This window comes from Aythya marila, assembly GCF_965140915.1.
Source record: "Aythya marila genome assembly, chromosome: 4".
Lineage (NCBI taxonomy): Eukaryota > Metazoa > Chordata > Aves > Anseriformes > Anatidae > Aythya > Aythya marila.
In genome coordinates this window covers 47,716,862-47,741,448 of record NC_139045.1, presented here as the reverse complement: position 1 = coordinate 47,741,448, position 24,587 = coordinate 47,716,862, and the positions used below count along the sequence as shown (strand labels likewise).

At 36.5% G+C, this 24,587-nt stretch overlaps 1 protein-coding gene across 1 annotated transcript in view; it reads right to left on the bottom strand.

Moving 5' to 3' along the window:
- Positions 1 to 24,587, bottom strand: part of DLC1 (DLC1 Rho GTPase activating protein) — a 224,264-nt gene that overhangs the window by 130,856 nt on the left and 68,821 nt on the right. Inside the window, exon 5 of the mRNA XM_082759726.1 lies at positions 1,867 to 1,900. Coding sequence (XP_082615852.1) covers positions 1,867 to 1,900 — 34 coding nt within the window. The remainder of the gene's footprint in view (positions 1 to 1,866; positions 1,901 to 24,587) is intronic.

Genomic DNA, 24,587 nt, shown 5'->3' with positions numbered 1-24,587 from the left:
CTGTAATACACTTTATTCTGTTTTTAATAATATAAACTAGAGTTTGATTGCTAGTGTCTTCAAATAAATAACAAGATTACTATTTGTTTTGTTCTGTTAGAGTAGAGATACAGATACTCAATTATTTTGTGAAGGCCTTCACACCGTACTTAATGGCTTAGTCTTTCATTAGTTTTATGTAATGTCATTTATCTGGTGAACTGTAAGCAGCAGTGATCAAACAAACACCATTCAGATCACAAAACATGAGACCTGAATGTATGAGTCAAGATACATTTGCATTCAACAAAAACAGCATGAGCTACAATCAGACGTGATTTCAGTCAATGGATCTGATCTAAACAATCACCTCCCTAATATATTTCCAAATACATAAATGTATTTCTAGTATTTCCAAAAAAACATTATAGCCTCATGAGCTCCTGAGCTGCAAAAAAGTTAAACAAAAACTAAAACTGATAAAAAAAAAAAAAAAGCCAACCAATTTTTACCATTCAAAATCCAATTTGTGCACAAGTTCAGGAAAATGTAAGCAAACTAATTCCACATGGCATGAAGTTCTACTTAATGTTGTAGACACTGAAAAATTATGCATAGAGCTATGAATTTTATTTTTGATTCTGCAAGACGCTAGCTATGACAATGGCAAACGTTCATTCTGGCTTTATTCCTGCAATATGAAAATGAAGTTTTTACACCTTTATGCCCTGGAGATTTTTTTTTTTTAAATGACTTTCAGATATCTTATCTTGAATGGTAAATATTGCTAAAGATGTACAAAAACAGAGTGCTGGATGCCTGCATGACAACATACATGTATTTGAAATTAGCTACACATAGTAGTGCCAGACACTGCCATTGGCACTTGCAAAGTATGCCAGTTTGCATGCATGGACAGAAGAAATATAAAATAATACCACCTACGAAATCTAAAAAGAAAATGCTTATTAAACACGGGCCTTGGTTTGGGAATCATTTAACCTAATCCTCTCACTTAATAAGCAATAGAAAAGAAATAAGCTGAATCAGGATAATACAATACATAGAAATATCTAAATCAGACATAGGTCAGAATGCCAAGTGTTATATGGATATTTTGAGGCAATTGTGAAGGTCTAGCAGCAAGCTATCAATTAAAATATATGACTAAGAAACCAACAGAAACACTAGAGATCTCTAGAACTAAGAGACGGAGTGTTCATCACAACACCATATCCATTCAACAATGTCTGCTTATGTTTTTCACTAAGCTCACTAAAATATTTCACATACCAACACCGAGGTACATATAGTATTCATAGACCACATATAACAGACAACAATAGAAAAAACACCTTTTAATTTTGTGGAAGAATTTTCTCAAAACAAAATTCTCATCTACAGTGAAATACTCCAGAAAAAAACAAAGCTTCTCTCATACTTATAGCCAGCTAAGTTCACACGAAATCATCAAATCTCACTGACCTGAACAAAGCCTTTGGTATCTGTGTTTTTTTTTTTTTTTTTTAATCAAGACATCAAATAAGTAACAATAGTTTTTAACACCAAGTAAGACGTTAGCATCTAGAGGACAACTGACATGTACGGTACAGCTGCACTTCAACCAGGTGCTTTGTAGGATAAGGTCAAACAACTTTATTAGCATTTCACAGAAAGCTGTACATCTTCTCAGAAAGAGAAAATATCCTATTCAGGAAACAATGAATAACATTTACAGACCTCTGTCAGGTCTGTAAACTTATACCTTCAAAACCCCCAGGACAAAGAGACTTTTACCACTTAGTTAAGTAATGCTGTATTCCAGGAAACAAATACAAAGAAACAAGAAAAAAAAAAAAAAAGTAAATAAAGTAAATATTTACTCACCAGCCTTCTCCTTCTCTGAAATAACCGGCATAGCCTGAAGGGGAAAAAAAATAAAAAATTAGGAAGGAGAGAAGGCAAGAGTTGGAGTTAAGATGATATTCCAATCACTGCATTTTGAATAATCATCCTAGAAAACATGCCCACAAAATTCCAGTGGGAAGTTACGTAGTAATTCTGAAGGAGTGAAAAAGCATGGCTGAAGATGAAATAAAACACAAAAAAATCTCTCTCTTGAAGAAGTCATGAATAATTCTGCCACTGAGTTAATGAAACCAAGAATTGTGCTAGAACAGAAAAGACAACCAAACAGAGGAAGTAAAGAATGAGAGAATTAAGTATTAAGAGACCAGTCAGTACAAGAGAAGGAAAGATGGGAACAGGCTATGACCATTTTTTAGTTTTAAGCTTTCTTAGCCAAAGCAAAACAAGATGTGAAGGCATTCTTTAGAATAACCTTAGAAGACAAAATTCAGATAACCACTCATTGACCATTGAGGTGTGGCAACAAACAGTGTCAGCACTGAAATCATCATCTGTGGAAAGAGACAATGGTTTGATGGTGAAGGCCTTTTTAAGGTTGAAAATATAAGGCCAAGATGAACTGCAGTGATTCAGTGGACTGGCGGGAAGCAATTATAGAACTCAATGGGGATATGACAGAGTGATGAGTACGGAAGATAATTTCTCTGGTGGTTTTATGACAAGCTTAAATGGACTTCAATAATGTTGTCTATAACTGCAATGTGAGTCACTAGTAGTGCCTTTGACCTGAATGATTAGTTCTAAATTTCTATAGCCACAAAAGAGAAAGTGGTAAATTAATCAACTCTATTGTGATTCATATTAGCAGGCAACAAACTTTGTTTTTAAAACATTGTTGACCTTGTCATTTGTTTCTTCTAGTTATTTCCCCAAAATATATATATATATATTTTAATTTATGATCACCAAAACACATTTATTTACAACCAAACATAAATTTTGTTAGATGTTAGGTCTAAATGTTCTTACAGACTTTAAGTGGGTTTAGTTCAGTAGCTGAAAATACACAGATTAATGTAGGACATTACCGCAGGACAGATGTGTAAGTCATAGTTTGTACTTTTATTAGTTAAGATGAAGAAGCATAAAATATAATATCAGCATCAAAAGATATGAAAATAAATTATCTTTTTTTAAGAACAGAATAGGAATCATTTTTCCAAAGGAATAGCAACATTCTTTTAGTTGCAAGACAGCAAATAATAATATTTAACTTTTTAGTATTGTAGCACACTTATGAATTCCAAATCCATTAAAACAGTTATGATTTTTTTTCCTAAAGTCACATATATATACAAGTCTTACTCATTAATTAAGAATTTGTGTCATTGTTAGTCAAAGGTTTAGATTTGCTTAGTTCACAAAATATTGTAACTTTTCCTATTTTATTAAAATAATGTAAATGTAAAGGCCCTGATTTTTAATGTCTTTTATATCATTATCCACAAAGATACATACTTGAAAGCATTGTCCTAAACATATGTTTTCTAAACAGAGTAATTCTACTGAATCAAGATGCCTTTTTTTTTTTTTTCCCGTTCTTGGCAAAGAAGTAGAATGAGCTAAAAATTCTGACAGAATGTTCTATTGCCACTTAAAAGCTGAGAACAAAATCCTAAATGAACATAACATTTCTTGAAACTTTTAACTAATGTAAACAGTGAGTGGGTCTCATCCAACACCATCTCAGACAGCCCTATTATTGGTTTAGTTTTTTGTTAATACAGCTACATATGCTGCTTACATGCTGCCCAGTGGGAGAACATGGTTGTTACTTATGAGAAATGCTCTCATCTCCAGTACAGTTTTGAATTCTCTTGGGATCTTCCTCCAATGAGTTCCATATGGTCCAAATGAATTGCATTCCCAGGAAGTGATTTAACATTTCTGGCAATGGAGCAATTAAGCCGGATTTTCCTGCTTGGCCAGATGGGTTCACTGTAACTTCACATTATTTTTCACTCCTCACAGAGCTGAAGAACTTGACTAATAATATCCACATGATTAGGGCATCTTTTTTTTTTTTTTTTTTTTTTAATATATTTAAATAACCCCCCCCCCCCCCCAACCAACAACCCCAAAAGCCAGCTATATGCTCTTTTTATATTCCCTCAGATATCAACACCCCCCAAAGTCAGATTTCTCTCTATGTTTTTAATAGTATGTGCCCATAACAGCACCACGCCAAGGTTGGGGGAAATGAAATCCCTCTAGAGGACTAAGCAGGTATGACTTGCTTATCAGATCATTGCTGAAATATACCTAAGACTTTGTTTTACGCTAAATAGTGGGATTTTAACCTAGTTAAAACTTACTTCAGATGTCATATTTCGTATTTCTGTAGGCATCCTTGCTCTACTGCAACTGATTCCCTGTAAGTGTATTGTCTGCAAATATGACTGTAAAGAGTAAGTGAAATATATTGATGGGGCATTTTAATTTAAAATTGCAGTTGCTTTGCTCAGATATAAATGAATACATGCAACACTGGGTTGAATAATTCCTTTGAATTTTATTAGAAGTTTGGTAGAAGACTGTCACCTGGTTACAAACAAAACAGTGGAAAATGGTGGAAATTTCAACTTAAAATCAAGATTTTGCTCACATAAAAGGTTTGTTTTTACCAAAGCTGGAATATCTGAATATCTGATTTTTGAGCTCTTGGGAGTATTTTAAACAGGAAATAGAAATAAACATGTAAAAAAGCCTGTCATTGCAAATGGTGACCATGAGAGATTCATCATGGACAGGTTGACACAAAATACTTTTTTGTCAGACAAAGTGGAGGAAAGACGAAGGATACTGGATGTTTGAACAAGCAATTCTGTACAGCAATATGAACTGCACCCAATGTTGTCTGCAATTTTTCACTACTGAAAGAGGAAAAAAAAAAAAAATCCCCTGACCCTGTTAGCTTCCTTCTATAACGGAGGCAGAATTTTGACTGAGTTCAGCAAAAATACTTAGCACTGTAGGTTTCTACAACAGAAGCAGTACAGTCAGTAGATGCATGCAGTTTTAGAAGGGGAAGGTGTTATCTGCAGAGAAGAGCGAGTCTATTTGTGAGCGGCAGGAACCTGAATGCAACTTGACTCTCCCATAATTATGGTGCAAAACCATAATTTATTTATTTTTTAAAATACTGATCCAAAATCTGCAGGCAAAAACATTATGAATTAAGGTAATTATCTTTTTTTTTCCTTGCATTCACTAAACATGAACAGCTGTATCATGATTGAATCTTCTGCAAAAGGCTACAGTAGACAGGGAAGTTTTTATATAACCTAGCAATAAACTTCAAATTTCCAAATGAGCTTCTTTATTTTAAGAAGTGACTTAATTCACACTCCCTACCCCCTGAATAATACATCTGAGTTCATGGTCTGTTACAACAATAATAGAGAAAGTACATTTGGCACTACATGAACCACAGTTTCAATACTGCCAAACATCCACAATGAATATTTGACAAGGCCCTTCCATCACTAAAGACTGTCAGCTGTCCAGTCTTTTTTCATGCATGTGTTTGAATAGATAATTAGGTAGAAGTTAATAGAATGCTTCCTGCCAGTTATCAATGGTTCATGGAAAGGTTAGATTCAAAAGTGATCTCAAAGATTTCTAGATTCCCCTCATCTAAAACAAAGTTAGATCAGAGGGTTTTGCCTGTGGGGGTAATATCTTCTACTGCCCAGAGTGAAAGGAAGACTCCAGAATACCCATTACTATACTGGGATTCAACTAGAAAGAGAAAAATCCAGCCTTTATATAATTGTGGGCAAGTGCATCTGTTGCTGAGCTTAGGCTCTTGCAAATCCACCACCTTATTTTTTGGAATCACTTTTATGGTAATCACTTGTTATTGCTGCAATTAAAAATCATAGTCTAAATTTTCACCTTACTGGATACTACATGTGAAGTAGCAGTAAGGCCTATATTTTTCACTGAAATGATTTGCTTTAAAAACAAATCATCACATTCTTTTTCGAGAAATCTGGAAATCGAATATTGCAGTAAGAGCAAAAAAGACCAGTTTCTGTGATTTTTTTTTTTAATAGGATCACTGATTTTGAGACCAGCAACAATTACATAGGTTGAAGTACATCTGTTGTCTTCCTTATACCCAAATGATCAAAACACTCAAAAAAATTTAAAATTCTTTAGAGAATTTTAAAAAAGAATAAGCTTAGCTTCTCACAAGAAAGTTAGTTAGGTGACATCAACACAATATGCTATTACCAAGGAAGGACTGGTGAACCAAATGACAGACAATTCTCTCTTCCAGTAAAAATGGACAATCTTGTACTTGAAAGTTGATGTCATCGATGCTCAGATAGAAAGCAGATTTTAAGCATTATATAACTTCTCAAACAGTGCATGTTCTGTATCACCTGGAGTCCTTAAATAGATGTTTTATTTTATTTAGAAGGTATACTCTAGTTTTCTTAATTCAAATAACTAGTAATTAATTTTAACTGGGTTATTTTATGGAAGAAAAATCCATGATCACTCAGATGGCTTAAAATTATGGAAATACTGCAGTTCATAATCTGCAGTTTTCTCAGTTATATCCTCATTACAAAGTATTGAATTAATATCTCCACTAGAAAAGTATAAGCCAAATCGTTTAGTGTTAATGAACTTGATTTGGAAAACAAACATGTTAAAAAGCCTAAACACTAGCATTTAACTGAAGTCATAGCAATAATGTAAAAATATTGGTTTATAATTCAGAATTATTAATTTTTCACAAGTTTCACAAAAATTATTTTAAGCAAGTTTTCAGCTCTCTGCAGTTTTTACAATTTGGTTATTATTTTCATTTGGATACAGAATGAGAAAAAAGAAAAACCACCACCAACTTTCAAGACAGACCAGCTTTAGAAGTGGAATTCTGGTTAGGTCTTTCTTCTTTGTGGTCTTACATTTTACTGAAGATTGCAATTACTAAAAGTAGAGCAGAAGGCAATTAAAATCCACCCAACAATAAAGCTGCATGAATTAATTAACTGAATTTTAAAACGGAACTAACATCACATTCAGAAGTCTGGCTAAATTTATGACAAGTCTATGAATTTTGTTCTAGTAGAAGTACAAAGCTGTATGCTTGCCTGCATGTGTTCTCCTTCAGTCAGTTGCATGCCTCTCCCCAGCCACTTTTTTGCTGCCTAGGTATTTCTGTTTGTTTGAGCCTCTTTATGCCGCTGAGGTCACGCACAGAGACCCCTTCTAGTTAGTGCTGGATGGTTGGCAGTTCTCCCTCCCTGAGAGGCTTGCCAAGAGCATGCGCTTGGGGTGGTCTGGTAGCTTCCTACATCTTCGTCATTCAGCTGGCATAGCGGGACTCTGGCTGGATTGGAAGTGCAAAAACAATGATGCAGGATCCTGTCTTGCACTGTGTTTGGTGTTATGATGGGCTTGCCATAGATCAGGGTAAGCTTCCAGCACTCTGAAGTCTGTCAGGATCGCATACAGCTGGTTTATATGACAGATAAGAGCAACAGCCTGTCTGCAGCTTGTCCTTCATTAAGTAGAATTTGGCCGTAGTATAGAATAAAGCCCTGTCTCTTTAGGGGTGCTTCTGAAGACTTTAGCCTTCAGAGCAGCAGCTGGGAATTTCTCAGTACCCTGACAGCCTTTACCACACATTTCTGAGGAAAAATCACCAACAAAAGACACACCCACACACCCTAACAATCACTAATTAAGTAGCAGTTGTCAGACCTCACATTATTTGCATATCAGGTCTTGAAATGAAAACAAATGTATAAAATAAACTTGGTTTTGATACTTCCCAGAACTTCTCCAGATGAGGAACTCTGCTTCCACTTGAGCTGCTCTTTAAATACTGAGCTGGACATACAGCCCTTGAATAAGGGGTCAGTTAAATTTTAGTTTAACGTTAAGGAACTTTTATATAGGTTCTGATAGTAACACTGTGTGCTTCGCTCCAGTTCCACCAAACATATGCATCTCTTCCCTAAAGGAAATATAACTTGAATGTTAACACCAAAGCTGAGATGTGACACACTACCTCTAGAACTGGAGCAGCCCCAAGAGTACTCACGCTTTTCATCAATCAGCAGAGGTTCTATTAGGGTTCATTTACACATATAGAGCTTTTTCCCAAGCTCAGAAGTCATTTGTTTAGCTAATGTTTATCTTATAAAACCTTTTACAATAACAAACACATCAATAAACCCTGAAACATTGGCAAAGCTGAACTACTTGAGAACCAAAGGGCACCCAGCTCTAAGGCAGCAGTAAGAGATAATTAAAATCTCATGTTTCCCATTTGTTTCAACATCATGTAACGTCTACAAATATGATTTTGCCTTAAAGCCCTTAAATCTGGAAAATGCTTCCGCATGGCTGACAAGAATCCCAGGTGATTTTACTCTTTTCTCATCTCTTTATGTATGAGACTTACAACCTTAGAATAATTCCATGTTTCATGCAAATAAAAAAAAATCCTTCAGTCATGTGATGATAGAAAGTCAGATGACTGTAAGTTACCTAATACTTTGAGCACCTACTCCCAGAGTAAAAGAGGAAATTAAAAACATCATTTCACCATTCCTTGAATGCTCAAAGAAAATAAAGGAGCAACTCCTACCCTTCATCCCAAGAAAAAGTCATTCTTACTAATTTTGAAGGCTGTAGATGTGAAAATCAGTAAGCTTGTTCCATTGCTGCAAGTGCTGGTCTACTGAAATTCAGAAGCTGCATGTTCATGAGTTAACTGAGAACAGATTAGCAATATAAATCATCAGATATGTAAATGAGCAATCTGATTCTAGTGCTCTTTCCATGAGGTCACCCCAAATCTACTAATTGATTGCTATCTACTTTTTTAAAATTTGCTAACATTAGTCTCCTGGATCTCTCTGGGGTTAGCAAGAATAAAATCTTATTCAAGTTTCTTGAAATATAACAGATTGGTATTTATGCTACTCAAGGAAGATTTTACTATGTTAAGCTTTATATCCTGAAAAAGAAAATCAGATGTAGAGTGTTGTAGCAACTGATTGATGCTTACCAGGAAGGAAGCAAACTGTTGACACTTACACTCTGATGCTGTGTGAGTTTGCTCTTGAATCTCTGCAGGTAACCCCATCTGGCTGCTCTTCTCATTGTCAGCAGCTGCAGGCTGCTTTTTTTTTTTTCCTTTTTTTTTTTTTTTTCCTTTTTTTCCCCCCTTCCTCCTTTCTCTCAAAATAAAAAAGCAAACCCCAAGAAACTAATTTTTAAAACATGCTACGTATACTTTGGCACAAATCTTTACGTTAATAATCTCATGTGAATTCAGTGACTGTGATAGTACATTTGTTCAACCAGGTGGGAAAGGAACAAAAGCAGATCCCTACAGAGGCTCTTGATCTTGAACTTCATTCAGGCATAGAGGAATAAATTTCTACAAAAGCTGTATCTCTTCTATCATGATGAAACTGTTACTTTCTACAGAAGATTACAGCTCTTTACTCAGGAACTGAAGAGTCATATAATAGCAATGATAATCATAAGGTGATGGAGAGAGGAGGTGGGTAGCATGCCAGACAGAATCAGCAATAGTTTTGGGAGAGCCACTGGGGGATTTTATTCTGGAATAAAGAACATCTAACTTTGTCAGGTATTAGAGGTGATACTAAGACTGTAAGTGCAAAGTTAATGTATATCCTTAAGTTATTATTGAGACAGCTAGGTGTGATAATTGCCACATCTTGGTTTACTAAAATGTGAAGCAAAATCAATTAAAATAAATGACCCTGTTTTCTCTTACAAGTAGAAAGCAAATGACAAGAAGTAGAAGCACATAACCACAGTAGCTTTGTCTTGGGGAAGATAGGGAGGTTGAAGGAAAGGGAATAAATTCTCAAATATACTATCTGGAACTTGTTTGTCTATTTGATCATATTTTTAGTATCTCAGTTTGTTCATGCTCCAACTCATAGTGAGTGTGAGTTTAAAAATCACCAAACACTACTGTAACCTTACACTATTTCTCTAAGTCATAAAAGAGAAGGATAGCTGAAAGGAAATTGAGGTTCTTGGGGTATTCTGCATATGCAGTGTGCTAACCTTTAAGCACTTTTCAAGGTTGGGGGTGATAGATACAGTAAAACAAGAAGACATTTTGTGAGTGAAAAAGTAAGAAAACTGATTTGCAGTTCATTCAAGAACTTCCGTTTCTTTCAATATATATCTTTTTTTTTGAGTAGGAAATGTATTGTTTATATGAAAATAACTCCCCTTTTTCCATTAGGGAAAGGAGAGGAAAAGAAAAAAGCCAAAATATATACTAAGGAAAGATGAGAAGTTCTTTATCACTGAGAAAAAAAACAGGAGCAATGTCTCCTAAAAGGGCCTAAGGAGATGACGCACAGTAGTTTTTTTTTAATCCAAATATAACAATGAAAGTTCTAAAAAATACTCCAATCCCATGAAAACTCTCTTTGGAAAACAAAACATTCATCTGCACAGCTGTTTTATGCTAAAATGCTTGTAACCAAATCCCTGTTCTTTTGTTTGAGGAAAGAAATATATAACCATTTCTTCTTTAATACCAAAACTCTGCTCAAACTGAGTATCAAGTTTCCTTTGCTCATATAGCCAAAAGCTTGGTTCCCCTGGTATGGTTAATAAACCAGACAAATACATATTTCACCTTCCATATAGTTTCCTCAGCTGGAATTATTACCAGTATAAGCAGTGCTCCAGGTCTGGTGTACATTTCTTCTCCTATTACATGTCTTCAGAATCTTGCAGCTCCTTGCTTAACTCGGTAATGCCTGAGCAAACTTTTCGTAGTACATACCTACATGAACAGCCACAGGCACAGAGAACACACATACTACACATCTTCCATCTCTGTGCAGTAATGCCATTTTCTTCCCAGGTACTATCTGTCAAACTAGAATCTTTGATGTCATAAAAATCCAGAAACCAATAGAAGTGTTTGTCTATAAAACTTCTCATGCTGCTGACATATTTTCCATGTCTGGGAGGAAGGAAGAAATATTTTACACCTGGGAGATGTTTTGCAGTCAACTGTAGTGAACTCTAGATTCCATTCACCACCTTAAGGTTCAGCCATAGAAATGGCAGCCTATTTTTTCTTAATTAACAGGTATAATCTTTTTGTATTCAAACAACAGCTAACAACAGCTTGTGAAGGATAAGTTCTGTCTGCAAATCCTATATCTTATAAACTCCTTTTATGAGATACTTAAAAGTTGGGTACATTCAATATTGGCATTCATTTACCTAATACAAGTTCCAAGCAATATTATTTTCTATAAAAGAATTTCCATTTTGATGATATCTTTCTAATTAGTGGGGAAAAAAAGAAAAAAGACAAATTAGTACAGAAACAGAACAGAATTCTGCAAAGGTCAGTCAGATGTTTGCCAATTACTCCAGTAACGAAGCCTCAAGTTGACACTGCCTGACTCAGAACCGTCTCATTTATGTTGTCTCCATTCCCTTTTGAAAGACACAGTTCTGTTTGTGCACATCTGCACAGAAATTTATATCTACCACTAAAAGTAAGGACTTGTATCAAGCCCTTTACTAATCACTACATTTACTATGAAGACAGTCTTTTTAAGATCCTTCCTTTTCCAGAAGTTTCAAAATTGGTCTTCTTTCAAGGTCATTTTATGTATTTATTTTGTTCTGAATTTTATTTTTGGTTTCTGCAGGCACTAAGCAAAGAAATATCTCATCAACATTTGTGTTCCCACGCTATTCCCATGAAAATCTCACTCGGCCTTGCAAACAGATGCACTGCAGATCCTGAGAGTAATAAGTGGGTCCAATTCTGTGAAGTGCTGGGCAATTTTTTGTGTTTCCCCAGGATCATGCCCTAATAGAACAGTTTCTTTCTGAATTGTTTCAACTTTCCCAAACTTTGTGTGGCATAGTACAAAAATGTAGTTCACAGTTTCTAAGCTTTCAAAACTTTCCAGAGGGAAACAGCACACAAGAGTCCAAGCACACTCTTGGCTTTCATACTAATACCAGTCCCCTGAGGAGAGTTTGACTTATTCCATATTTTAGTTAAGAGGGACTATTACAAGTATGAAACATTTTCTGCAAAAACACTTTTGACTGAATCTCATGTTCACACTCAACTCTCCTAGAACCAATATTTCACAAGCATTTAAAAATATTCTTGGCCATTAACAATGGTGCAAAGAACTCCAGAAAGCCACAAATCCTGTTTCACCACATGAAAAGAGTAGGTGTTTTTTGCAAGCAGATAGTCTGCAGACTGGCAAAGTAGATTTCTGGCAAAATAGATGTGCTTCATATGAAAAAAAAGAATTTGTGAAATGAATTATTGAATTATACAGGTAGAATAAATGTAAAGTTTAAATCCACCCATGTTACTTCCTAGTTTTGTATGTAAATTTAGATTAGAAAGCAGCCACAGAAAGGGTAGGGTTTTTTTTTGTTGTTGTTTTTTCTTAAGGATTTTTTTTTTTTTTTTAAGGCTTGTGTCTTGGCAGCCAAGTAAATAAAAATATGTCTTAGTGAAAACCCAACAAACAAAACAACACTATACAAGTCCTTCTACCAGGAAACTGGTGCCTGTTTTTCATTGGAAAGAACACAACAATGCATTACCCTTGACCACCCATGTACTTAAGACCTTCTAAACTCAATATTTGTACACTGAACTCGATGAGGAAAGAATATAGTGTGCTTGCAGCAAGTTATAAAAATGTGTCTCAAAACAGAAGCTTAGAATAAAAGTTCTATTTTATATTTTCCCGTGTTTTGATTTGAAAATAAAAGCGGTGATAGGAGTTGGGGGGTACTCATCACCTTGAGATCACTGTAAAAAACCTCAGCCTTTAGTAGCTGGTGCCAAGGAGAGTGAAAGAAAGAAATAAGCCAACCTATATTAGATCAAGACTTTTACAGTCTGCCTCTTTATACTCATCTTTATTTTATACTTCTAATCTCGTCAAAAATAGACCATTCTGATTCACTTCTGATAGGTAAATCCTACTTCTTGCCATCTGGGTTTAGGATGATTTAGAGAGAGAAAGGAGAAGTAAGGACCCAACAGGTTAGGGACTATTTATAGAAGCTGTATGTATTCCAACCTGTGAGGCTAAATAAAATCTACCCAAGGATGCTAAAACAGATGACTGATGTGGTTGCAGGCCCACTAACATCTGTGAAAAATCATGGCTGTGATGGCTGGAAAAAGACTTACACACCCATGCTCAAAAGAGGCAAAGAGGAAACGATCTGCACACTTGCCAGCTCACCTCAGTCCAGGGAAAGATCCTGGAGCACACCATTCCAAACACATGAGTAAAAAGAAGGCAATCAGGAGCAGTCAACACTAATTTACCAGGAGCAAGTCATCAACCTGATTTGCTTTCCACAATGAAATCGCTGGCTACATGGACAAGAAGAGAGCAGTAGATGTAATGTACCTTGACTTTAGTAAGACTTTGTGCACTGTCTCCCAAAGCAGTCTCATTTATAAGCTGAGAAAGCATGGACTGGAAATGCAGACAGTAACATGGGTTTAAAATTGACTGGCTAACATAATTCAAAATTGTCAAACCATCCAAACAGACGACTTCAGTTAGCATATCCAGATCAAAACTGACATATTTTTCAGAGTTTTTAGCATGAGGTCCGAACTCTGCAACTAAGCTCCTATTGGCATCTCTTTTAAAGGCAGGATAATATGGTTGAGAAGATAATGAAAAACATTCCTGAACACAGAAGAGCACCTCAGCACTTAGTCTGAGGAACAGATGAACTTCTGTGAAGGGAGAATCAGGGACATTTTACAGAGTCCATGAAATAACGAGGATGGAGAGAGTGAAACATAGGCACTTGTGGAAGCTCAATTAAACTCCCTGCTGTGTGTACTGAGCTTGGCTTATATGACAACAAAGTATATGAATGTCTTCTAAAAACATCATAAAAAGGCATCATTTCAAAAACTGAAATCCAAGCAGGAAAAAGATGTTGGCTTAAAGCATACCCTTACGGATATATGACATCTTGTCTTGGAGAACTTCTCTCAGTGGACATCAGGAAGACAAGTAATGGCAGTAACAGGAGATGATGTTGCTGTAGGTATTAATAACAAACTTTCATGTGTTTCCAAGAGGTCTGAACAAACTGTCTGTGATTGTGAGAATGTGACGGCATTTACAACTGCATGTAAATTCAAAGCTGCATTTGAACAGGACTAAATAACCTAAACTTTCAGCTTAATAAACACCACACAAAGTACCATAGATTTCAGAACTCACTCTCCTCATTGCTCTACGTCTTATGAAACCTGTAAGTCCCTAATTGACTCACAGTAACCTTGTGCAGTCCTGAACACAGAGATACTGATACACAAACAAGTTATGATGAAGGTGAGGCTAAGGAAAATATGTCACAAGAGAATGCGTTAGTATTTCATTACTATAAATTGTTATTTGCAGACAGCTTCTATCCTTAAGAACCCTCAAGAAGGTATATACAATCTTTTTCAGCTACAATTTCTGTCTGTTGTAGAAAATCTAAACATTCTGATAGCAATTAAAATCTGCTAAGACCATCAGTAATTACAAAGTACTGAAAAGTATGACTTGATGTTATTCCTATTTCTATTGCAAGTTGTCTAATGTAAGTCTCCTAAGAGTCAAAGAATTTCAATAATGTAGTTATCTTTTCTCCTAGATTGTCTTTTTTGGTCTTGTCTGGTCTTGCTCAAAATTTCCACCTGAGTATTTTCAGCTTTTATATGCCTGGACCCAATATTACAGACGTTTCATGACACAAATCAGGAACAGAGCATGCTATCAGTATTTCTGCCAGTTGTGCCCAGAGATTCCTTCTGAAAATTGGCTTAGTACAGGAGTATATGGTAAACAGGAGAGGAGAAGAGTTCCTGGCCATCACTGGTAATCTCTGCCCTGTTTGCTATCTCCATTTCTGATGCGTGCTTCAGAGAAAAGTACAGCTGGTCTTTTGTTCTCTGAACCTCCCTTACAAGTCAGGGGAAATCACTCTGTTCTGATGCCTAAGGGTGATCAAATCAAGTGCAAGGTTTTATTTTATTTCCTACTTTGCCGAAGAACTAAAATAAGAAAGTTTTAGGCACGCTGCTCGAAGGCAAACAATTCTGATCTTCTCATAACCAAGTGAAAAAATGATTGTGCGTGGAAAATACTGGAACAAGACAGACCTCTGCAAACATGTCACACCTTACCTAGGCATTAAGCTAGTTTGTTTTAAAGACTTAATTTAAACCTGCAACCTCCTCTAGTAAGCCGTATCAACTATTAACTATCTTTTTGCTATGAAAGCGAATGTTATTGCAAGGTTGAACTTCAATTGCATTCTGTAGCAAATGAATCTTCTTATGCCTTTGCTGGCAAGACTTAAAAGCCGTCCACTCTTTGATATCTTTTCCACATTCCTACATAGAGTTATCAAACCACTCATTATCCTTTGGGCTGATTCCTAAGTGCTTACCAGGAACTGAAGTTATGATACGCTATCAAAGTACTCACTTCTTCTAAGTGTCAGACTTGGCTAGAAGTGACAAAATTAACCCTAGTTCCACATATGTGTGTTTATTTAATTTGAATTACGTGTGGATAAATGATATTTCCCAGAAGTGAGTATTGAGCATGATCCCTGAACACTGCTACGGCCCTGCCACAAGAAATTTGGTAAGAATATACACCAATTAAATTTAAGAGAAATCAATGGCAAGCCTTCCTCAACTTTGGCAAATGCTGAACTGGGTCCTACATCAACAAAGACTAGATTTTCACCTGATCTCTTCTGGACTTTAAACACAAGGGCACTTGATGTTCCTTTGGGCAATTGAATTTCATCTTCACAAGGTGCTTCAGTGCTCAGCTTTGCAGTCTGCAAATGAGATAAAGCTTGCAAGAGCTGGTAACTGGGAACCAACTGAGTGTACATTTTTAAGAAAGTCCCACCAGGGCTTTGTCATGTTGTACCTCCCAGAGGAAGGAGGTAAGCTGTTGAGCTGTCTCATGCCCAGAGGGCCTTCTGTCACCTCATTCACAAATCCACTGATAACACAAAGCCCGCATCCTGCTGCCAACTATAGAAAGAAGTCTGAAAGTGATTACCCTCCACTATTCCCCAGGTATTAAGAGTAGAATAGACGGGGACAAGGCCTTTGCTTTATCCTGTAGTGTTTGGTTAGAGGAGTCATATAAACAAGAATCTTGAAATTTTGTTCAAGTATCTTCTAATATGATGCAGCCTATAATAACTAAATTATTTGTTATTTAACTCAGTACTGCAATGCTTGAAAATATTTTTCTCAAAGTAACATAAGTCCTTATTTCATGGAAATATTCTGTGCTATACAGACTTCGTGATGAACAACTTAATTATTACCTATGTATGAAACCTCTTTTTTTTTTTTTTTTCCACACAGTTACTTAGATAGGCAGTACAGCATGGATACTCTAACGAAATGCTCTGTTAGTCTATCTCAATTGGATGAGTTTGTTTTCTAGGTGAAGAGCAGCTCTTTAATGCAGTGGGAACAGTTTTAATGAACAGCTGATTGTGCCAAGACTTGGAAGAGTCACAGAAGGAACTGATACAATTTTCCTCAAGTACTGCCTTTTAATGGAAGGATAACTGTACTATTTGGGAACACATTTGCTCAGCTGAGTGAGAATCAGTTCCAGAGTATCCAGAATCTGACAGTCAGAGCAGATCTGTTTGAAGCAATGATGTTTTTTTAAGCAAAATGTTTTTTAAACACCTGAGCTCCCAGTGCTAAACTTTATGTTTGAACTGCACCGATGCTTGCAACAGTGGAAACTTCATACATGCCCATACAAAGCCCATGAGACAAAAACATGGAAACAGCATAATTACTAGTTTGAGGAGCTGAGCTACTAGAACTTCAGTGAAAACAATAAGGAGAGATTGAATAGCTAGAATTGCTTCTGTGGGAACTTCAGATAACCACACGGAACTCAACAGGAATTAGGAAAGAATTTCCCATGCATTTTATGGAACAAGTTACATATGCCACATGGATTCATGCAGTATGGTGATTAACTGGTTGGAAGAACTGAGTTCATTTCTCATTTTGGAAGGTGATACTGATGGCATTTTTTTTTGGATAGAATTGGCTAATAACACTGTCAGACCACAAAATAGCAGGGAATGCAAAAACATGCCATTTTTTTTTTTCCGCAGTAAATCTTAAAGATTATCTGTTAGCTGATGACAACGATGTGTGTTTTTTTGAATCATAAGTATAACATAAAAGTAACAAACATAAAAGTATAACTTATTCATGCAGAACAACAACAAAAGGCCAGTATTTAGTAGTTAGGAAAGAGAGAAACTTTACAAAGAAAGGTCAAACTAGGCAAAAAATACATGCAGACATTTTTTAAAATTCCTGTCTGTTTTGTATCAATAATATCAGCATTTTATTTAAATTTCCTAGTTGATTCCTCATTGATGCTTTCCTTTTTATAGTGATGTACTGTATACGTTCTTGGCCTGGAATAATACTTTTGTCATGCAATTTCCATATTTCAAAACACAAACTATTTGCTGTATTTGCTGTCTAAAACTGTTTTCATCTTCATTTGTACAGATAGTCAAGACTCACCAATTTCAAATAGAAATTCTCATTCACCATCATCAGATTTTACCTAAATGTCCAAATGTCCAAAGCAGCATCTTCATTCCAACTCTTTTGTTCCTTGCTTCTGATCTTTACTCTGAGGCTGATTTTGATCCCACTGATTTCTTTCTTTCTCTCTTTTTCTCTTTCTCTCTTTCTTTTCTTTCTTTCTCGCAGTGTGCCTTCTTTCCAGGAAGACAAAAGTGATTATAGTACCTGGTCCACTAGTTTTTTCATGTTTTTCTCTATTTGAATAGAATGAATTACAAATCCTGGTTTGCCAATCATTCAATATTTCATATTTCTCTGAACCACTCTGTTTCCTCCCCAACACTTCTAAGCTTCCCTTCCCTCATCAAATGCTGTCCCTAGCCCACTGTTATTTGAAGACAAATAAGTCAGTAAGAAAATGTTTTAGAAAAGGTTTTACTTGGTAATCATTCTGTAATATATATATATATATTGCCGTTTCCTAGTGTGTACTGTTTTACATGTACATTGGTTATTAAACTGAAAACTGCTTCAAACAGGACTGTTACTGAAATTTCAGAGCATACTTGCAGCAATTAAAAAAAAAACTGGTGATAGTGATAGCTTGTTAGTATGTTTCCTTTCGTTCTCATAAGATCAACCATGCTTACACTTCACAAACCTATTTTTAAGTGGTGACAACATTATTTGTATTACTGAAGCACTCAAAACCCACAGACTTGGACCACAACCCCATTGTGCAAGATCCTGTACAAACAGGGCAAAAGAATTACCCATACACCAAAAAGAATGCAATTAGTATAAAGCAAGAATCCTCATGCAGACTGATGTGGGAGTATGTGTGTTTTGAGTAGTCTGAGAACACAATGATTGTGACTAATTTCAAACTTTTTCAGATACCCTAGCAAAAGCGTACACTAAAGAAGGCATGGGGAACAGTCAACAAGATAACTTTGCTGGTGTATGTGAGGAGGCTCCTAAGGAGGAAAAATGTGAAGGTATCTAGTCTCCTGTGTTCCACTTTCACCTGAAATTGTGAATGTTACCCTATGAGTGTTTTTCTGAAGTATTAGACTTTCATAATCCTAAAAATACATGGAATCTAGAATACTTTTAAAATCTAGAATATATGTTCTTAAAAAAAGAGCACAGTAATACATACAGATTCTTTCCAAATGTGAGTTCACATCCTTTCTTGAAATCTCTAAAAGTTACTGCAACAACCAGATTATTTTCTTTGTAAACTGTTTCCTCCTTCCATCTGCTGTGAAACATTATGAACTGTCATTATCCTTTCCTTTCCTCCTACTTCTAGTTTCCTCTCAAAGAGGATCATCCAGTTCTGAAGATTCCCAACCCTCAGCCCCTGGGGCACACAGCTGCTCCAGAGGCCAATACACCCTTATGGCTCCTGTCTCCTTTGCCTCCTTCATATCTAAGAAGATTACGAGAAACAGTGACAATTCTGGAGCTTTTGAAGACTGTTCAAGAATTTACACAACATGTTAATGTACTTCATGTGCTGGAAGGGCTGTACTAAAATCCCTCTTTAAGTGTGTACGAATGAGATATTTTCTAAAGCTCTATCATTGCCATAAGATGACATATAAAAATTTGTGAGCTGCCCAAATCTATGACAGAGCCCATAAAAATATGCATTAAAGATTTTATTATGCCATGAATGACATCATCATTAAATAAGTTAATATTCCTTAATAGCTAATACTCTTTACAAGTCATGGATCACAGGGCTGAAGCATGTTTATGTCACTGCATGCTTACACGCTGAATTTGTTGCAAGATTAGAGTCCAAAATGCTATTTTTTCTCCCCACACCAATCTTTCACACTACAGCTTTAGAGCAGTCCAGCATACTCATAGCAACTAGGTCATTAAAGGTAATACTAATAGTCAAAGGAGACTTAACAGTCTCCTTAAGTCCTTAAGGCATTTCTTACACTAATTTCTATACACTATTCTATTCTATTTCTTTACACTAATTGCTATTAGTGTAAGCAATTGCTTAATGACAAAACACAGCACTGAAAGTGTAAAAGATATGCTAACTTGAAGGAATCTTCTTCACATATTTCGATAAACTCCACCTACCCCATTTGCAAGAGCTTAAGGAAGTTTAGAATTAGAAAATACATGTGTTATACAAGTATGGCAGTCCAACAGAGCAGGCTGACAAGCAGACACCCATGAAATGCCCCTTTGGAATTTGTGCATCCTGGCTTTCCCCACTGCCGGCAGCCTGGGCAGCAGCAGCAGCAGGCGATCTGAGCAGGCTCACGTTCTGCAGGGCCCTGCAGCAGAACCACCGATGACCCCGAGCGATTAAAGGTCGACAAACTTCAGCCTGAAGCAACCGTGCTATGAACTTTGGCACATTCTGAGTCGGCTCCCACTGGTTTGTTGCCTTTGGCCCTTATCTTGCAGTTTAGCAAGGATTGTGAAATTCTGACTAAAGTTACAAGACAGATCGGTTCTGATTCAAGGTCTTGCTCTTCAAATGTCCTCGGTCTTCAAAATTCCTTTGGCAAATAATCTCATCTATCAGCTAACATTTTCCAATAGGTGTGTCAGAGGGCCTAATGACAACAAAAAAGTCTATAAATATCAAGAGCTGTACGGAAACATGATCAGAGGCTCTAAGGTAGCACTTTGGCAAAACTACCTGCATGCGTACAAACTTTAACCTGCAACTGAGAAAACACTCACTGCGTACTGCTTTGAGGTGGGAAGAAGAAGGGAAGAACTACTTCAGAAAAGTGCAAATATCTTTGGAATATGAGAAGAAATAAAAGAAAAGAAGAGGAGCTACCCACTTGCAAAAGTGCTTATAAACCTAACCTCACTGACTCCCAAATGTCCAAGCTGCCTATGAAACAGAACTTTCAACATAAAGTCACTTACATTCCTGTTTTGTTTTCCTTCACATTTTATTTTCATGCATGGCACAACTTAGGCATTTGGCAGGAGTCAAAACTTCTTCCTCCTCAAAAGTACAAGGAGGAGAACATATAACTCCTTGCACTTCTTTTTTCTTGGAAATGTTTTTTTCTGTCGTTGAGATGGCCTCAGTGCTGCAAAGGAATACTTAAATTAAGGCCTTCAGCGAAAGGAGGACATAGGAAGATATACAAATAAAAAAAATGTAGAAAAGTATTAAGAATGTCCCCTGTTTCTTGGAAAGAGGCACCTCATTTCAAATAATAAAAGCTCTCCATAGTCAAGTACTTTCTATGAGACCTGATACATCAGCATACTTTGAGATGTAAACCTAATCAGATTTAGTTAAATAGTCTTAGTGCTTCTGCCCTGATCTTTACCTGCAAACAAGTAGTTCCTACTTGTAGTGTGTATTTTAACATCTGTTCTCCCTTCCCTCTCTCCCTACCCTTTTTCTAAGCTCTCAGGACCAAGTAAGAAAATTATTATAGAAATAATTTCATTCTTTTGCCTTGAAGGACAATCCCTTCCATTGCCCAGCTGGTAGTGCAGTGCTCGATGCACCCCAGGTTACCTAGGGCAGCCCCTCTTGGCTGCCAGGGCACACTGCTGGCTCACGTTAAACTTCTTGTTCACCAGAAGCCCCCAGATTCCTTTCTGTGGGGCTGCTCTACAGCCTTGTCACCCAGTCTGCATATATATCGATGGACAACCCATCCCAGGTTCAGAATCTGGCACATACTCTTGTTAAAATTAATGTACTTCTGCCCTTCTAATAGTTTTCAGAAACTGTAAAAGAGTGACTTAAGGAAAAAAAAAATCTGAACAATTAGAGGACCTCCTGAAAGTCTTCTTCAACACGAAGGAAGAAGAATGCCTTCTGCGTACCCAGAATTTCTGAATTTTAAAAACATTTCTTAAATCTCTCTCTCTTTTTCTTTTTTTTTTTTTTTTTTTTTTTAAATATTGAGTCTAACTTTTCACGTGCTCTGATTTTACCTACTTACAATTTCTGTAATTCCAAAAGATTATTCACAGGATATTCTTAACAATATGAGAAACTCATTAAAGATATTTTTCCCCTCTCATAAGAATACAGAGGTCCCAAAGCACTCTGAAATCCCTAGGCATGTTGAAACCTCACTCAGTGTGTTGGCAACTGCAAAACTGGATCTTTCTTGAACTACTTTTGTATTGGCAAAGGAGCAAAAGAAGAATTAGAAAGAAAAATTGCATGTGACTGTGTAGCAAAGCTCCACAATGAGCCAGCACAGTTCAATTTTAACAGTTTGGAAGCTGGATATAAAATTGGCTGTGGTACTTTTTGTTACATTTTTGCTATCTGCTTTATCCCTACCACACCACTAATTCTCCAATGACATACTGAATTTGTGAACTTTTTGTTCGTTTAACACATCAACCATATAAGTTTGTGAAAATAAACTCATCTCTCCTGTTCAGCTGAAAGGTCTATGCATGATTTTACTTTTTCTAGACAAATCTCTCTGCTATTTGCAGAGAATACAGAATTTCAAATATTGTTAGCTTGTACTAAAGTTCCTTCAGGTTTTTAAGGAGACATAACTTGGCCAATCATTTGAGGTGCTTTGAAACTCATCACATTTTAAAGAAAGAGTATATTTAATCTCGCATTTATCTAATCTTGTGTCTACTCATCAATACTCATAACGTGCCTTGAGCATTCTTAAGACCATACTATTGCAATATGAAATATTCTGGTCTGAGAGTTGCATCTTTTTGAAGACAGTGCTAGCATGCTGCAGGATCATGGGTTATTGAGAGATGAAACTTCTCTCCCTTCTCTGAGATGAAATCCTACTTGGTTACATTTCAGTAGTCAAGTTCAAGTCTTTAGACTTGGTGGCCTGAAATTCGTCAGTGACTCGGTGACTGCTTCTCATTTTTTTTTTTTTCCTCACCTAATAGATTACTAAGGAGCAATAAACTTCTTAGACCAGTGCTAAACATAGTTTCCTCAGAGCAGGAACCTCAAACTTCAGAATGAAGACTGGACAATCTTCCCAATTTCACTCCTGAGCAGTATCTGCCATTCTGCATTGCAATGCATTAGCCATTAATCTCTACATAATCCATGTCATATTATTTAATAACTGTATTTCAGTGTTTATATTTTTATTCAGGGAGCATATAGGGAATACTTGAAGTATTTTGGTTACTAGCATTTTATTTCTCTTTTAAAATAACGTTAGTACCAAACCACCATATAGATGGCTTGGTAAAAGAAGGTAAACAGAACAAAAGTTCAGAGCATACTCTATGCTTTAGGGGAAAACTAAAACAAAACAAAGAACTAAAAACTTTGCTATTCTCTGTATTAGAACACAAAAAGGTTCGAAGTGCAGTAGTTAATCTGAAGAAAATAAAAAGTGGCAACACGCTGGAATGCACAGTTTCTATGTATAGAAAGCCCAACAAACTAGAAGCTCATGCCATTCAGTTAACAATTTACAACACCTTCCTTGTATAGTGCACTGCGGAAAATGGCAGGCTGTTTCATTTCTGTATTTCCAGACGCGTGTCATTTCCAACCCCATATTTAATAGCGTGTAACTGCCTGAAGGGGAGAGATCAGAATGTGTGGCATGTCTCACTGAGAGGAATTTTGTGCATTAAAAAACCCCAAACCAAACTCTTTCAACTTTTAAACAGAGACGCTAACCAACTCCCTTGCTTCCACCCTGACTTTGAAGACAAAAATAAATAAATAAATACATAATAAAGAGAAAAAGGAAAAGAAAAAGAGACAGAAAATATAAAGTGAGACAGAGAGTGAGACACACAGAAGGCAAGAGACAGCGAGAAAGAGAGCGCAGGAGCAAGCAAATTCCTTATGAGAGAGGCGTATGTAAAGGACAAGAAGAAATGGTTTTCCATGATGTCACTCACAGCATGTCTGTGTCTGGAAAAGTGCTTGAAAAGGCAGACATGTATTTCTTCCATTCCAGTAATGCAAACTATTCCTGCCACGTTTTCAAACCATGTTCCAGGAGTAAAGAATACCGTACCCAAGGCATGAAAGAAAATAATATAGATATTTATTCACTACCACCAAGCCGATTTGAGTGAGCTGGTAATTTAGGTCCTATCATTTCCTCTTTACCTTTTAGAATCTAATTTTTCTGATTTCCTCCCATGCTGTAATCCACCTCCCCCCCCCACCCCTTGCTTTTTTCTTCTTACGTTTCTCACCCCCCTTCGAGATGCTAATGCAACGATCTTTTCCTAGTTCTTCATGTGCATGCTCTACTTTCCTGTGCTCTCCATCTACTGGTAGAGATATTAAGTTATTGCTGCTACTGCTTCAGCTCACATTCTGTGTCTTTGTCCCCTCGTTCTGTGCTCCCTTACTTGTCTTGGACCCAAGCCTGAAATTCTTTCTTAGATAAAACTCACAGGAAATTCTCACCAAAAGGCTTATTTACATATGACATTGTTTCTTTCCCCTTTAGGACTGCTTTTCTTTCTTGGGGCTTTGCATATTCTCCCTTCAGCTCAATGCATATTATTTCAGACATCACCCTCCCGCCCCCAAAACAACCACCACCAAACAAAAAACAAAACAAAATAAGCTGAAAGCACACTTAAAATAACCATAGCTGCAAGTGGAGGCATGGATTCATGGGGGCTGAATTCAGTACTAACAAGACTGACAGTATAAACAACAATTATTAGTGATATACTTTTCCCCCAAAGGCACTGGTCTTCACTCCGTGGCCTGGAAAACATCTAATACCTATCTTTCCTATAAATGCTGACAGTTCTTCCACCTTGCTCTAGTCACAGTCAAACACACTATCCAGTTGCATATAAAAGGAAGAGAAGTAATTTGAAAGCTCAGAGGGATAGGCAAAACTGTGTATGCACAACCACTGCTGGCACTGGTGAAAGACAGCCACAGAGCGTGGGGAAGACAAAGTGTACTGTAGGAAAGGGTAAGAAATTGTATTAATAACTCTACCAACTTTAATGCAAGACACAAACCCAGAATAAAAGTTAAGAGGATGGAAAAGTCAAAGGAAAG